Source organism: Herpailurus yagouaroundi, unplaced genomic scaffold, assembly GCF_014898765.1.
Source record: "Herpailurus yagouaroundi ecotype Mexico unplaced genomic scaffold, PumYag 140, whole genome shotgun sequence".
In the NCBI taxonomy this organism is placed as follows: domain Eukaryota; kingdom Metazoa; phylum Chordata; class Mammalia; order Carnivora; family Felidae; genus Herpailurus; species Herpailurus yagouaroundi.
Genome location: NW_024412395.1, coordinates 13,961,352 through 13,979,269, shown reverse-complemented (window position 1 = coordinate 13,979,269; position 17,918 = coordinate 13,961,352). Strand labels below are relative to the sequence as shown.

The 17,918-nt window shown below is 34.7% G+C and overlaps 1 protein-coding gene across 3 annotated transcripts in view; it reads left to right on the top strand.

Moving 5' to 3' along the window:
- The window catches only part of DPP10 (dipeptidyl peptidase like 10), a 1,330,293-nt gene that overhangs the window by 1,151,079 nt on the left and 161,296 nt on the right, over positions 1-17,918 (top strand). For all 3 annotated transcript variants that reach the window (XM_040474884.1, XM_040474883.1, XM_040474885.1), the window contains exons 6-7: positions 14,525-14,577; positions 14,676-14,757. In XM_040474884.1, the coding sequence (XP_040330818.1) occupies positions 14,525-14,577; positions 14,676-14,757 (135 nt within the window). The remainder of the gene's footprint in view (positions 1-14,524; positions 14,578-14,675; positions 14,758-17,918) is intronic.

The following is a 17,918-nucleotide window of genomic DNA, read 5'->3' as shown; positions in this document are numbered from 1 at the left end:
TGCAGAGGACTATTGTCTATGGAAGTATAGTGTGAAAAGTGACAAATACAAAATTTATACAACTACTATTTTTTTTCCTGCTTAATAGTAAGACTTATTGAAATATAACTGACATAAAATATTCTATCAGTTTGGGTGTATATGATAGTGATTTAATATTTTATATATTGTGAAATGTTCCCCATGATAAGTTGTTATCATCTGTCACCATATAAAGTTACTATAAAATTATTGATGATATTCCCTATCTGTATATCCACATGACTTATTTATTTTATAACTGGAAGTTTGTACTTGTTAATCCCATTCACTTTTTGTGCCTGCACCCACAGCCCTACTGCTACCGGTAACCAACAATTTGTTTCCTGTATCTGTGAGTCTCTTTCTGTTTTGTTTCATTCATTTGTTTTGATTTTTAGATTACATATAATAAGTGAAATCATACAGTATCTGTTTGACCTATTTCACTTAGCATAACACCCTCTCAGTCCTTCCGTGTCGTCACAATGGCTATATTTCATTCTTTCATAATGGATGTGTAATATTTATATGTAATGTATATAATAAAATAGATGAAGATACCTATCACATCATCTTCATCCATTCATGTATCTACAGACATTTAGTTTGCTTCCATATCTTAGATATTGTAAATAATGCTACAATGATCATAGGTGTGCATATTTCTCTTCAAATTGGTATTTTAATTTTCCTCAAATACCCAGTAGTGGGATTGCCAGATTGTATGGTAGTCCTATTTTAAAATTTTTGAGGAACCTCCGTGCTGTTTTCCATGGTAGTTGCACCAGTTTACATTCCCGCCAACAGTATACAAGGGTTTTTTCTCCACACCCTCACCAACACTTGTTATTTTTTGTCCTTTGGATAATAATCAATCTGACAGGTGTGAGGTGTTGTCTCCTTGTGGTTTTGAATTGCAATTCCCATTTGATAAGTGATGTTAAGCCTTTTTTCATGTGCCTATTGGCCATGTATATGTCTTCTGTGGAAAAAAAATGTCTATTTAAGTCCTTTTCCCATTTTTAATTTTTTGTATTAAATTGTGTAGCATCTTTTTTTCTATTTTGGATATTAACCCCTTATTGAATGCATGATTTATAAGTATCTTCTCCCATTCAGTAGATTGCCTTTTCATGTTGTTGGTGGTTTTCTTCACTGTACAAAAGCTTTTTAGTTTCATGTAATCCCATTTGTTTATTTTAGATTTTGTTGCCCTTGCCTGAGGAGACTGCCTCCCCCCCAAAAAAAAAAACTGCTAAGATGATGTTAAAAAGTTTATTACCTGTGTTGTCGTAAAGGGGTTTTATGGTTTCAGGTCCTACATTCAAGTCTTTAATCCATTTTGAATTTGTTTTCATAAATGGTATGAGATAGTTGTCTAGTTTCATTCTTTTCCATGTAGCTGTTCAGTTGTCCGCACACCCTTTGTTGAAGAGACTGACTTTTCCATTTTATATTCTTACCTCCTTTGCAATTGCCATAGATTAATAGACCCTAAAGCTGTGGGTTTATTTATGGTCTCTTTATTCTATTCTCCTGATCTATGTGTCTGTTTTTGTGCAGATTGTTTTAATTACTACTACAGCTTTGTAGTATAGCTTGAAATCAGGTGCATGATACTTCCAGCTTTGTTTTACTTTTTCCAGATTCCTTTGGGTATTCAGGGTCTTTTGTGGTTCCATACAAATTTTAGGATTCTTTTTCTAGTTCTGTAAAAAAATGCCATTGGTGTTTAAATGGGGATTACATTAAATTTGTAGATTGGTTTGGAGGGTATCAACATTTTAACAATATTAATTTTTCAATTCATGAGTGCAGTATATTTTCCCATTCATTTGTGTCATCTTCAGTTTCCTTCATCAGTGTCTTAGTTTTCAAAGTACAGGTCTTTTGCTCCATGGTTAAAGTTATCCTTAGGGGTTTTATTCTTTTTTGATACAATTGTAAATGGGATTATTGTCTTAATGTCTCTTTCTGATAGCTCATTATTCACATATAGAAATGCAACCCATTTCTGTATGTTAATTTTATATCTTGAAACTTTACTGAATTCATTGATGTGTTCTAGTAAGTTTTTGGTGGAGTCTTTAAGGTTTTCTATATAGTTTCATGTCATCTACAAATAGCAACAGTTTTACTTCTTCCTTTACAGTTTAGATGTCTTTTATTTGTTTTCATTGCCTAATTGCTGTGACTAGGACTTCCAGTACTATGTTGAATAAAAGTGCCAAGAGTGGGCCTCTTCTTCCCAATCTTCAAGAGAAAGCTTTCAACTTCTTAACACCGAATATGATGTTTGTCATGACCTTGTTGTCATATGTGGCCTTTGTTATGCTGAGGTATGTTCCTTCCATACCCCCCTGTGTTGAGAGTTTTTATCATAAATAGATGTTAGGGGTGCCTGGGTGGCTCAGTCAGTCGAATGTCCGCTTCTTGATTTCAGCTCAGGTCATGATTCCAGGTTTGTGGGATCTAGCCCTCTGTTGGACTCTGTTCTGAGCATGAAGCCTACTTGAGATTCTCTCTCTCTTTTCCTCTTATCCCTCTCATCTGCCTGCATGCTTGCTTGCTCTCTTTGTCTCTCTAAATAAAATAAAATTAAATAAAATTAAAATAAAATGAGGTTAAATTTTGTCAAATGATTTTTCTGAATCAGTAGAGATGATCATATGATTTTTCTCTTTTCTGTTGTTAATGTAGTGTATCATGTTGAGTGATTTGTGAATGCTGAAATCCCGCATCCCTGGAATAAATGTTGATTGTGCTGTCTGATACTATTAACATATTGTATTAAGTTTGCCAATATTTTTAGAAGATTTCTGCATCTATGTTTAAAAGAAATATTCGCTTCTAATTTAATTTCCTTTCCTTTTTTTGTTGTTGTTGTTTTGTTTGTTTCGTTTTTCATAGTGTCTTTGGTTTTGGTATCAGGGTATTGCTTGTCTGGTAAAATGAGTTTGGAAGCATTCCTTCCTCTTCAATTTTTTGGAATAATTTGAGAATAATAGGCATTAACACTTTAAATGTTTGGTGGAATTCACCTATAGGGCCATATGGTCCTGAGCCTTTGTTTGTTGGGAGTTTTTAAAATTATTGATTTAATTTCATTACTAGTTCAGATTTCTATCTATTCAGATTTCCTATTTCTTCATGGTTCGGTTTTAGAAGATTTTGTACTTCTAGTAACATCCATTTCTTCTAGTTATTTTTTTAATGTGTTTGCATATAATTGTTCATAGTATTCTCTTTTTGATCATTTGTACTTCTGTGGTATCAGTTGTAACTTCTCTTTTATTCCAGGTTCTATTAATTTGATCACTCCTCCTTTTTTGCTTGATGAGTCTGGCTAGAGGTTTATTGATTTTATCTTTTGAAAGAAGCAGCTTTTAGTTTCACTGATCTTTTCTATTGATTTTAGTCTCTATTTCATTTATTTCTGCTCTTATCTTTGACCATTTCTTTCCTTCTACTAATGTTGGGCTTCATTTTTTTCTTTATTTTTCTTTTTTCAATTCCCTTACATATAAAATTAGATTTAATTGAGATTTTTCTTATTTTTTGAGGTAAGCCTATATCACAATGAACTTCCCTCTTGGGGCTGCTTTTGCTTCATCCCAAAGATTTTGGAATATCGTGGTTCCATTTTCATTTCTCCCAAGGTATTTTTTAATTTCTTCTTTGATTTCTTTGTTGAGCCATTTGTTTGTTTTGCCTCCATGTGTCTGGAGTTTTTGCAGTTTTCTTCTTGTAATTGATTTCTAGTTTTATAACATTTTGTTAGAAAATATGCTTGATATGATTTTAATGTTCTTAAATTTATAAGTATCTGTTTTATGGCCTAACTGGTGATCTATTATGAATAATATTGCATGTGCATTGAAAAGAATATGTATTCAGTAGTTAGATGAAATGTTATATATATATATATATATATATATATATACACACACACACACATATATTATATATATTACATATATAGTATGTAATATGTAATATATAATATCATATATAATATATACACAGACATACATATGTATATATTAAGTCCACCTGTTGTACTCTGTCTTTTAAGGTCAATGTTTCCATATTGACTTTCTGTCTGGATGATCTATCTATTGATATAAGTGGGATATTAAAGTCCCCTACTATACTGTGTTATTGCCAATTTCTTTCTTTATGTCTGTTAATATTTGCTTTATATATTTAGGTGCTTCTATTTTGGGTGCATAAATATTTATGGGTTATGTCCTCTTCTTAGCATTATCATTATGTAATATACTTCTTTGTCCTTGTTACATTCTTTGTTTTAAAGTCTATTTTGTCTGGTATGAATATTGCTAATCCAACTATTTTTCTTTCCATTTTCATACAATATCCTTTATCACCCCTTCACCTTCTGTCTGTGTATATCTTTAGGTCTGTGTTGAAGGCAATGTATAACTGGATCTTATTTTTAGTTTCTTTGTTCAAAGTATAATAACATACATGTTAGTTTCAGGTGTACAATATAATGATTCAGCAAATATATTATTCATTGCTCATCACAATAAGAGTACTCTTAATCTTCTACTTCATCTCTGTCCCTTCTGGAAATCACTTGTTTGTTTTCTCTATTTAAGAGTATTTTTTTGTGTCTCTTTCCATTTGTTTTCTTTGTTTTATTTCTTAAATTCCACATATGAGTGAAATCATATGTATTTATCCCTCTTTGTCTGACTTGTTTCACTTAGCATTATACCCTCTAGGTCAACTCATGTTATTGCCAATGCCTAAATCTCCTTCATTTTATGATTAATATGCCATTGTCTGTTTATACTACATGTTCTTTAGCCAATTACTTATGGACACTTGGGTTGCTTCTATATCTTGCCTATTGTAAATAACGCTGCCTTAAACATAAGGGTGCATGTATCTTTTCAAATTAGTGTTATTGTTTTCTTTGGATAAATACCCAGTAGTGGAATTACTAGATCATATGGTAATTCTACTTTTAATTTTTTGAGAAAACTCCATACTTTTATTAAAATGGCTGGGTCTTGTTTTGTTATTGTTTCTGTTTGTTTATTGCATTTATTCAGTCACTCTGTACGTTTTGATCGGAGCATTTATCCCATTTACATTTAAAGTAATTATTGATAAGTATGTACTTACAGATATTTTCTAATTTTTTTCTGGTTGTTTTTGTAGTTCTCTGTTCCTTTCTTTTCTCTTACTTACTTTGCGATTTGATGGCAGTCTTTTGTGTTACGTTTGGGTTTCTTTCTCTTTATTTTTTGTACATTTATTGTAGATTTTTGGTTTGTGGTTACTATGAGGTTCATACATATTGACTTATATATATTGTAGATTATTTTAAGCTGATTGTCACGTAAGTTCAAATGCCCTATATTTTTATTCCTCCTACCCTGTTTTTAGTGACATTATGTTTTACATCTTTTTACTTTGTATATTCTTTAACTACTAATTGTTGTTATAGGTGATTTCACAATTTTTGTCTTTTAACATTCATACTAAATATTTAAGTGCCCAATACACATCCTTTTTAATATATTTGCCTTTACCAGTGAGATTTTTTCTTTCATATGCTTTCCTATTTCTAGTTATGGTTTTTATTTTTTAATTAAAGAAGACCCTTCAACAAGTCTTATAATGTTAGTTTAGTGGTGATAAACCAGTGCTTCACTTGGAAACTGTTTATCTCTCTTTCAATTCCAAATAATAACCTTGGCAGATACAGTATTCTGGTTAGGTTTTTTGTTTTTTGTTTTTATTTTTATTTTTCCTTTTAGCACTTTAATTATATCCTGTCACTCCTTTCTGGCCTGCAAAGTTTCTGCTGAAAAATCAACTTGTAGCCTGCCAGTATTTCCCTTATATGTGATAATTTGTTTTGTTTTTCTCTTGCTGTCTTTTATATACTGTTTACCTTTAGCTGTTGCCATTTTAATTATATTATATCATGATGTATATCTCTTTGGGTTCATCTTCTTTGATACTCTCTATCCTTCTTAGACCTGGATGTCTGTTTCCTTCTCTAGGTTAGGGAATTTTCCAGCCATTATTACTTCAAATTAGTCTTCTGCCCTTTCTCTCTTCTCTTTCTGGGATCCCTGTAATGTGAATGCTATTGCTTTTGATGTTGTCTCTGAGATCCTTAAATTATTCTTAATTTTTTAAAAATTCTTTTTGTTTTTCTTTTTGCTGTTCTGTTTGCATGACACTCTTCTGTCTCCCGGAACATTGATCCATTCTTCTGTTGTGGATTTCCATAGTGTATTTTTCATTTCAGTTACTGTATTCCATAACTGTGGTTGGTTCTTATATTTTTGTCATTGTTGTTTTTGTTGTTGTTGTTGAAGTGCACACTGTGTTCTTCCATTCTTCTCCCACTTTTGTTAAGCATCATTATGACCATTACTTTGAAGGCTTTATCAGGTAAATTACTAGTCTCTGTTTCATTAGTGTATGTGTGTTTTCCCCACTGTTTTTTTTTTTTTTTTCTTGTTCATTTATTTGGAACCTATTTCTCTGTCTCCTCATTGTGTTTTTTTTTTATGTTAGACAAACATAAAAACATTATGAGCTGGATGGAATAGCTGCCTCTCCCGGTCTTGAAGGAGTGGCCTTGTGTCAGAGTATTATTTTTGTAAACTGTGTATGCCTGGTGGCTTTGACAAGCCAACTGGGGCTGAAGTGGGCACAAGTTGTGGGAGATCCCAAAATGTACATTACTGGGCTGTGTTGGTGGGATGGCTGGAATTGGTGAGGGTTAGGAACTCAAGGTGCACTGGGGCAGCCCTAGCAGTCCAGTTAGAGTATCTGGACCCTACTCCCATCTGTGCTATCAAGGTGGAGAGAGAACATAAAAAATGGTGCTCATTAGCACCTCTGACCCTAGAGAGAATTCCAGTAGTTCCCTGCCTGTGTGTCAGTTACTCTAGGGTTAGTAAATGGATTTTTTTTTATCTCTAAGGCTCTAGTCATCCTTTAAACTGCTGGGTTTTTGTTTTCATTTTGTTGTTGTTTGTTTCTTTTTGCTGTGCCCCAGGCCAGGGGAGACCCTTCAGTGGTATCTCCTTACTGTAGGTTTCACATCAGTGTAGGGTTCCTGTCATTACTGTGTCTCTGTCTCTTCTACCCTTCTCTATATGGTCTCTTTAGTGTTTGCTGTGTGGAAGCTGTTCAGTCAGCCTCCAGTTCTTTTGAAGAAATTACTCTACATATAGGTGTAGATTTGGTGTCTCTTTGGGAGGAGGTGAATTAAGAGTCTTCCTATGCCACCATGTTGGAAACTCTGGTCATGAGACTTTTATTCAAGATATTAAAAAGTTGCCAATTGAAATTGGTTTGAGTTTTTCTGGCTCTATTCTCTTGACATAACCTCATGGAATAACTAAATAATTCCCATATAGTTTTTCCTCTAAATTTTGTATCAAAACAGTTGGATATATCTTGCTTGCTGTATTTTCCTGATGCGCAGATTAAATATTTCAAATAAATTTCTCACGAAAACATAAACTACATTTTAATTCAATTAAAAAAAATTTTTTTTCAACGTTTATTTATTTTTGGGAGAGAGAGAGACAGAGCATGAACGGGGGAGGGGCAGAGAGAAAGGGAGACACAGAATCGGAAACAGGCTCCAGGCTCCGAGCCATCAGCCCAGAGCCTGACACGGGGCTCGAACTCACGGACTGCGAGATCATGACCTGGCTGAAGTCGGACGCTTGACCGACTGCGCCACCCAGGCGCCCCTTTAATTCAATTTAAATGAAGAGAGAACTTTTTCACCAAAGTTTCTGGAGAAAGAATGGACCACTTTCTAAGTTACATACTTGGTTCAGTCACTGGGAACCTGCAAAATATTTGTATGTGGAAACGTTGATTTTCATTCTTGACTTTCTAGTTCTAGTACTACATAGGAATAAGGTTGAGTTTGTCTCTCACTCTGTCCTCTTACAATGTATTTATTTCTGCATTGACATGCTAGAGAGAAAACTAGTTTATACATGGTTAGATGATGTACAAATGTATTTCAATACAAACTGAAAACCTACTGTACCAGTGTCAGTAATTAACCTTTACATGCTATTCAGGTTATCAAACCAGATATTTTCAGTGATTGGACATTCGAAATAGTTTAATGCCAATTGGTGTGAAAGTAGCTTATTTGCATTAATTAATGCAGAAAGGTCTGGTACATGAAAATATTTTTATTATAAAGAGTGGCATTGTCAATGAGGTTGGTACTTTAATCAGAGGTATATTATGGTGAAATTTCCATGTCAAATAATTAAGAAACTTTGATTATGGAGTATCATTGAAATGAAATTTTGTATTATAGACCTCTCATGAACTGAATTCTAAGATCAATTTGAAGGGGTTTGTCTGTGATGATCAGTTAATTTATCTAACATGGAATATATCAGAGATTGGTTTATTCTACTTATTCAAAGATCTCCTATTGTATAATACATTATATTCATCTTGTGCTGGCTATTGATAATGTTCAGCCCAGTTGGATTATATTCTGAGCACAGCAGTCCTACCTGGAATTGAGAAATGATGCCCAGGTAATTTTTGGCGTTACCTGCTTTTTAGACTTGAATCATCAACTATCCTTTTTCTTAAGTAAAATTAATGTACTATATGGAAACATGTTTACCTAATACAATCTCCTATTAGGTTTCTACTTACACACTATGCTGAAAGTATCACATTTCAATTCAGAGTGACTATACTATTTAGTTCAGAATGAATACATAATGAATACTAAAATAGCCAGAATAATATCCTATTTTTTTTTCCAAATGGGAACCCAACTAGACCCAATTAGGGCAAGGAGAAATATAAATATTACTTTTACTATGTATCTTCTGTGGCGATGGCTTTGTGATGCCTACAAGCTAACAGAATGACTAAATTCGTTTTCTGGCAGATAGTGTTTTTGTTTTTTTTGTTGTTGTTGTTTTTTTTTTTTTTTTTTAGTAGTAGTAAGTTTATTTTTATTTGTTTTATATAGGTTTGGGCATAAATAGAGATGAAGTCAAGCAACACCTAAACTTTATCTTTTTCATCAACATTTATATTTAGTTTCACCATCTCGAGTATGTTCCTGTGCTTACCACTTATTGTAATGGTGAAGTAATTAAAGAATACTACATAATTCATGTTTGTGGTAACACATTAAAACAGTCCTTGCCTGTTTGGAATCAGTAAGATTTAGACTGCAATCTTGGTTTTACTAACTGTATATCTTGGTGAATAATATCTAAAAGTTTACGATGAACATTAAGTGAGAAAACAAATGAAAGTAGATTAAAATACTGAAAAATATTAATATACCCTTAATTCCTCTGATGTTTACTTTCCCTTTCAACCAATACTTGATCAGCATTCACAAAGCTTTTTTCATATAATGTTTTAGGAAAATTTCTGTAGAGCTTCAGCTTAAAATTATATGAATTGTTTTTACTATATTCAAGTATTCTGATAGCTTAGTTCTTCACTGAATAATAAAAATTTTTCCAGCAACAGAGTCGCTACTTACTCATCTTTTTTTTTTTTTCCAACGTTTATTTATTTTTGGGACAGAGAGAGACAGAGCATGAACGGGGGAGGGGCAGAGAGAGAGGGAGACACAGAATCGGAAACAGGCTCCAGGCTCTGAGCCATCAGCCCAGAGCCCGACGCAGGGCTCGAACTCACGGACCGCGAGATCGTGACCTGGCTGAAGTCGGACGCTTAACCGACTGCGCCACCCAGGCGCCCCACTACTTACTCATCTTAAAAGGGATTCCATCATCCTAGAACAAGCTTGACGTCATCATACCACTTACTTCCAAGAGAAACAAGTGCCTTTTTACCTTTATTGTTTTTTTCTCTCCCTGGCATTTATTTGTAAACGCTATTAACTCAGAGACTTGCTTCCTCACACTGTAGTTAACTAACTGCTTGAGTCCATGGCAAATCCATAATCCTATTTTAAATATTCTCCAGGCCATGAAAATGCATGCTCTTTATACCAATTCGGCAGTTTAACTGCAGTGCAGAAAAAGCTTTGGCACCCTGAGATATAAACCTCTGGTTTAATCGTAAATTACTGGAGTGCCCTGTTCTTGTTTCCTGTAAGCGTAACTCTCCTTGACACGAATCCCCATAGATGTCTTAGGTAATAACTGATATTCCAAGAAAAAAAAAATGTGAAAAACAGCTAAAGGAGAAGGGGATTTACATTTTTAATCTGATCTATTAGATCATCTTTCTAAAATGAAATCTCTCTTCACTATGGTAATCACAATTAATTCATGCCTACTCCTGTCAATAAATCTTTGCATGATGGCTTAATAGGTCTTTCAGAAATGAATCTTTTGCAAAGCTGGAGCCGTGCTTACTGTCCCAGCTCCTTGAAAGAGAATGTGCAGAGAGATTAAGTCACAATAATCAGACAGACGTGAGCTCAAATTGTGGCTCTGTCTCCTACTTAAACTTTCAGTGCTTCACTTATCGTGAGAATTGTGAATGGTAGTATAGATTTCTTACGGTGTACTTAAATGTTAATATATTTAAAGCACTCAGCTGAGTCCAGTGTATAGTATATGCTCAATTCAAAAATTGTTCTTGTTAACAGTTACAATCTTGAAAGCAATAAGATTAATTGATTCTTGGAAAGCCTATAGGTTTATAATCTGCTATTCCTAATTTAACCATGACCTGCAACAGAGTGCTCTATACTAATGTAATGCTTCTCAACCTTGTCACCATGACTGGATCAAGAGTTCCTTGGGGACAGGAATTACATTTATTATGGCCTTGGCATTTGGCAAGGAACTGAACTTACGAGTTTGCACATAGTTAGTATTCAATAAATGTTTATAAATTGACAGAGAATAGAGTAAAATAAAAATGATCAATTGATATTCTTTTGTATTTATCCTATTTTTAAAATAATCTTTATTATTGCAAGCTTGTTTAAGTGTTTATTTATTTTGGAGAGCGAGAGAGAGCAAGGGATGGGAACAGAGACAGGAAAAGAGAGAATCCCAAGCAGGTTCTGTGCGATAAGCGCAGAGCCCAACGAGTAGCTCGACCCCACGAACTATGAGATCATGACCTGAGCTGAAATCAGGAGTCAGAAACTGAACTGATTGAGCCACCCAGGTGACCCACAATTTTTTTTTTAATGGTACTAAGTGCAGGGCTTGCGTCAAAGAATTTGCTTAAAAGATGTTTGATAAACGAATGGAGGTAGCTAGCTTTCATTTACAGAACATGAATGCCACCATTCTGGATAACTTCTGTGTTTTTCTTGCATCCAAGTTCTGGCAAGTCTTAAATATGCTTATTTTTTGTTTCTTTCTTCCAGTAATATAGCATGCTATGTCTATATTACCAATACTGTTGATCTTTATTAGTTGTGGATTCCAGATTTCCAAATTTAGTTGTTTTCTAAAATTTACTTATAACCTCAAGATCAATACTCTCTGTGTTTCTTAGGGATTTCCAGACACATGCAGAGCTGCAAAACATTTGGGCTGCCTGATACATACTTGCCGAGCTGAGATCAAACAGGATGACACTCTGCCTTCTTGTTTTAGCTATCATATGGTGAATTAGTGTCCTTTTCATAGTCCTTTTAGTGCTCTGCTTTTCACGGTTGTATTTTGTGTTGATGCGTTTGCTGTTTAAAATACCCCCCAAGCACAGTGCTGAAGTGCTCTCTAGTGTTGTGGCTAGGTACAAGAGGCTGTGATATGCTTTACAGAGAAAGCACATGTGTTAGATAAACTTTATTCAGGCATGAGTTGTAATGCTGCTGGCCAGGAGTTCAGAGTTAATGAATCAACAATATTAAATATTAAATAGCATCTTTCGAAACAAATACACATGAAACAATGTTATGTACTGATTGGTTGATGGAAATGTTGTGACCAGAGACTCATAGGAAACTAGCTGTGTATTTCTTCTAGGAGGCGATGGTTCTGTATTTGCTAATTCAGTGTTTGCGATGACTTACAGCACAAAACTACAGCAAATAAGGAGAACCAATTATCCTACCCTTAGCAATGAACACGTAGTAATCAACCTCTTCTTGAGGTTCCAAAGTAACGTAGAAAAGATAGGGATGAGACTGGATTGCAGGATCTTATGAAGCTTTCTGTTCTACCCAAAATCTTTGGCATCATGAGATTTAATAATTGGACATCCCAAGGCTAGTTTCCAGAAGTAAGCTTTGATCAAGTTGTTACATAGTATTTCTTAAGTTTGTCCCACTCCCACTACCTTTGCCATAACCCTTCACACTCTCTAACAGGCAGTGGAACATCATTTGCAGAGATGCGATGGATATGTGATTTCGGGCTGTGAAATATCTTTCTCCCCAAGGATCTCATCAGATGTTCACTTTGGCTCTCATTATGCAGCAGCCAATCATTACAGGAAAAAGACTGTTCCTAACCTTCGTGACTCGATCTTTATCCTCTCATCCTGCAATAAAACCTACGTAGCTAATGTAGAAGAGGAATTTGGGATAAAAGGAAATGAGGAAATGATAAAAATAATAGACATCCTATCCACGGAGTAGGAGGGAGAAGGAGAGAGAAAGATTGGGAGAGAGAGAAAGAGAGAGAGAGAGAAATGCAGATTGACACAGTGTTAGACCAGTGCACCTTAATAAAGATGTTCAGTAAAGCTAAATCAAATTCTCTTTGGAAAAATCCCCCTTTTGAAATCTCTGCAGCACTATGCAAACAAATGTATGAAAGGAAACTTCTACCTCTAAACCCTGTTCAAGATCCTTCCTACTTTATACTTATTATATTCTATTGTGGGCATAGAATACCATTTTAATTATGGAAAGTTATAAAACAGGAAGTGTTTGAGATCTGCTGGATGTATACACACACACACACACACACACACACACACACACACACACTCCAAAGACAAGTGGACTCAGAGGAAAGCCCTAAACTAGGAATAAATGGTTAGTTTCTAGTTATCTGTAGACGGCAGACTACTGGCTTTGTGAGACACCTGTAAAAGAGGTGAAACCCCGCAACTGGTTACTTCAGCTTGCTGTGAGTCTGAAGACAAGTTAAGATTAATTTTATTGTGGACTTCCACCTCAACGCATGAACTATGGGGGAAAATGTTGTGCTGGGCAAAGAACTATGAAGCAAAAAGTGGGTTTATATATCCCCCTTTCCAAAGTACATCATTTGGAGGACATCATTTGGAGACCTTTCGATTCATGCATTGAGAAGAGTCAGCAAAGTCTATAATAAGAATTACAGAAAGAGAGCAAAATTCAGTGGTTATATCTGGTTTTGTCTTAGTTGTTTTGGCCTCCTTTGACTAAAACAGTAATGCCCAGGAACTCTTTCTCTCAAGATGCCTGTGAACCTAGAATTCAGCTAGAGTGTGTTGGCTAATTAACAGGCAGGATGAAGAGACGAACTCCTTTTACCCATAACGTCATTGACCCATTTGTCTGCTTGGAAGACAAAGTGCTCACTTGGCAGTTTGCTTTGGCAACAGAACTTTCTGAGATGGGGAAAAAATGTTTATAGAGGTGGTCACATTTCTTATCTTTTTGTCAGCTCGTGTAGTAAATTCAAGGTTTAAAATTTGTAGTTAAATATGGAATTTTATAGCATAAAGTGTGAATGCCAAAATAGCAACCAGGAAAAGTTATTTTTGCTTCTGCAACTCTACAGCAAAGGCAATCTTAGATTTAACAGTTATTTTAAAAGGAATGGGAGAATAAAGCTTCATTATAAAACACAATACTATAACAAATGGTGGAAGAATTGTGATTTTAATGCAAATAGACAATGCTAGTATTGTCTTACCAAAATATGTGGCCAATCATGTTTAATTGAAGCTATTATTGCAAAAGGAAGAAATAACAATTTGACTTCTAGGGAGTTTTAATTGACAGTATTATAATATTTGTGCAGTGTACATCCAGTACTGGAATAAAAGAAGCTTTTATAATTGTGTGCTGAGAAAAGAAAGTAACAATACAAGTTTTCCCCAAAGATGTCCTAGTCGGGGGGGGTGGGGGGGTGGGGGGAGAAAAAGTTCAGGATATACAGCAGGAATGCGTCTAATGTGATTGAAGCATAGACTAGGTAAAGGGAAGTAGTGGATGGTAAAGCTTGAAAAGTGTGTAGAAACCAAAGTACCAAAATCCTTGAACATCAATGAAGCTTGAACTTTATTTTATAGGCAATGAGGAATCATTTGGTATTTTAAACAAGACAGCAATATAATCACAATTATATTAAGTATGGACTAGGTTGAATAAAGGGTTGGAAGGACAGTCAGAGGAGTCATGAGGCTTCTGGGGTAAGGCTCAGAACTGGAACAGTTCACATTTGATTTCTCTCTAAAATCAATTCTTGGACTTCCCGGATTTTAAGAACATATCCGCAACTTAAGATAGAGCTTTTATTGCAACCTAGGGTCCCTAACTCTTTTTTTCTTTTAATTTCAGATTTTTCATTATTCCTATACTGCTTCATATGTGATTTACAACATACACACAAGGTAAGTTCTTTGATTCTGGTCTTCATTAGCAGTTGTCCAACTAAATGATTGGTGTAAATGTCAATTTGTTCATGTAAAAATATTTACCTTTTTTCAAGGGAAGTTTGGGAGTTAAATCCTCCAGAAGTAGAGGACTCCGTCTTGCAGTATGCAGCCTGGGGTGTCCAAGGCCAGCAGCTGGTAAGCACAGGCGTGGGTATTCACCAAACACTGTCAGCCATGGCCCCGTAGAAAACGTTTACAGAAGCCACTTCCTTTTGCAAACTGTCCTGTTATACTTGATGTTTTCTATTTACCTTCCATCTTCCATCTGGTATTCCAATTTAAGAATATATAAAATAATACAGGTATTATTTTATTAATTAATTAAAAAAGAAAAAAAAGTTTATAAATCATGGAACCTAGAAGAGATCCAAGAATACCGAGGTCTAGTTCTGTGGAATTTCCATTGCATAGCATTGTCAAGTTTATTTATTCTTTCTTTAAAAATTTTTTAATGTTTATTTCTGAGAGATAGAGACAAGCATGAGTGGGGGTGGGGGCAGAAAGAGGGAGACACAGAATCAGAAACAGGCTCCAGGCTCTGAGATCTCAACACAGAGCCTGACGCAGGGCTCGAACCCACAAACCGCGAGATCATGACCTGAGCTGAAGTCAGATGCTTAAGTGACTGAGCCACCCAGGTGCCCCATCGTCGTTTGTTTATTCTTAATGCATTATTCAGAGTAAAAATTTAAGACGGAAGTCTACACTTGACACTGGTTTCTTAGGGGAAGATTTCTTGTCATTATTACATTTTGAAATTATCACCAACTCAAAAAGAGCATTACTGATGCATAAAAGCAGTTTGAGCAACACTATATTTTTGTCCATGTCTCATGGTGAAAGTATAAAGACCTTAAGGGGATATTGCTCAGGAAGTGGTATTGCTTGGTTATATGGCATGTGAACGCTCAAATGCAGTACATGCTGCCAAACTGACTTCTAAATTGCTTGAATATTTATATGCAGACCAGCGACACTTTGAGAATTCCCGTTGGTACTATATTCTCATCAATGCCTTCTTTTTCCATATTACCGTATTGTTTCTTAATAATGACATTATTGCTTCTTCCATTCCAATTTTTATACTTTCTGTCTTATTAAGATGTGCTTGCTCTACTTACCCTATGAATGTGGCTAGGTTTGGTGTGGTATTTATGTGTGTATGGGAGACATTTTTAAGAACTCATCCTATTATGGTAATAAAATTAAGTTTTGCATTTTTAAAATTAGTTTCAATAATTTATACATTTCTTTTTTTTAATCAAAAAATTTTTTAATGTTTATTTATTTCTGAGACAGAGACAGAGCATGACTGGGGGAGGGGCAGAGAGAGAGGGAGATACAGAATCCGAAGCAGGCTCCAGGCTCTGAGCTGTCAGCACAGAACCTGACGTGGGGCTCGAACTCACAGACCAAGAGATCATGACCTGAGCCAAAGTCGGACGCTCAACCGACTGAGCCATGCAGGTGCCCCAATAATTTATACATTTCTAAAAATCCATCTCACCTAAACTTCCACTGGTTAGCATAATGTTTTTATCCCTTTTTACAGCATTTTTTAAATCTTTGTATTTGGTACTTTCTTCTTTTCCTATGTTATTTAGAAGTACTTTCTTCTTTTCATGATCAACTTTGATATTTGTAAACTTCACATATGTCTTCTCAAAGGCCAAATTTTAAATTTATACAGTCCTTTCTATTATAATGTTAGTATTTTATTTTTCTTTTCTAATACAGAAACACTGATTCTATATTTTCTCTAAATTTTGCTTTATCTTCATCCAGCAAGTTTGATAATAATAGTTTTATTAGTATTTAATTTGAATATTATTTCAGTGTTCATGTATGTTCTTCTTTTCACATGGGCTATTTTGATCTTTGTTTTTAAATTTACAGAAATGTAGAATTAGTTTTAAAACTATATATGGAGTTCATAAACATCTTTGTAATAAACTTTATCTATTATCTAGTTTATAAACTTTGAAGTTTATAAGACTTGATTTTTACCTTATAATAAACTTTCGTTTTCATGTGATAGGTGTGGTGTTTAATATATGCATATTAGATCTCTCTTGATAATTACATTTTTAAGACTTTTATTTCTTTGCTGGTGATAGTGGGTGTGGTCTTTTACTTTAGCATGCTATCAGTTTTGCGTTATGTAATTTAAACTATGATTTTAAGAGTGAGGCGGTTTAAAATTTTTTTTTCAACGTTTTTATTTATTTATGGGACAGACAGAGACAGAGCATGAACGGGGGAGGGGCAAAGAGAGAGGGAGACACAGAATCGGAAACAGGCTCCAGGCTCCGAGCCATCAGCCCAGAGCCTGACGTGGGGCTCGAACTCACGGACCGCGAGATCGTGACCTGGCTGAAGTCGGACGCTTAACCGACTGCGCCACCCAGGCGCCCCTAGAGTGAGGCGGTTTAAATGGTAAATAAATCTTTCAGGATGGAATTGTTGATACTCTTATCAATATAGTATCCTACTTGCCTTTACTGGTTCTAATTGACCAACCCTAACTCTGCCTTTTCGGAGAGTCCATGAAGGGAAGTTAGAATCCTCTAGATTTTTTTTTTTTTTTTGAATTGTTGCTTCAACAACGGCTGGGTGAGCTAAGGTGTGTTTCTTATTGCCTATGGGCCTCAAATTCCTCATTACAAAACAGAAATGTCTGCATCATCATCTCATTATGATAATTAATTTGGGAAATCTAAATATTCCCCTTAGTGAGGTATACATTATTATTTTTATTTCATTTTATAAATCTAAGAAATACTTTTATAGGCTGATTGGTGAGATAGGGAGGTAGTACAAGATATGTCACATCTCAAGAAGGCTGTAGAATGATATATTGCTATTAAATAGTGCTTCTGTTCATTAGAAAAGCTTCTCCACCTAAAATATTCTAGAATTGAATATACCTGTGATAGAACCTCTGCTAGTGATTGGCCATGTGATCTTGGCCAAGTCTTTCTTCCTCTTAGTACCTCATTTTCATCAGCAGAAAAGTGAGGACCTTTGACCATGCTTGTTGGCTTTGTTCATGGAATATGATATATTTTTATATATCCATAATATATACATATATTATGCTACATAATATATTTTAAAATATTATATTTTTTAAAAAGAATGAAATTATGTTTAAAAATATTTTCGGAATGACTGGAATAAAGAAGGGGGAGCATGAGAGGTTGAAAAGGGTTGTAGAGTAATTGCCTTAGCAGATTTTCTTCTTTTTTTTTGTTGTTGTTTCTTTCTTCCTCCCTCCCTCTCTCTCTTTCTTTCTT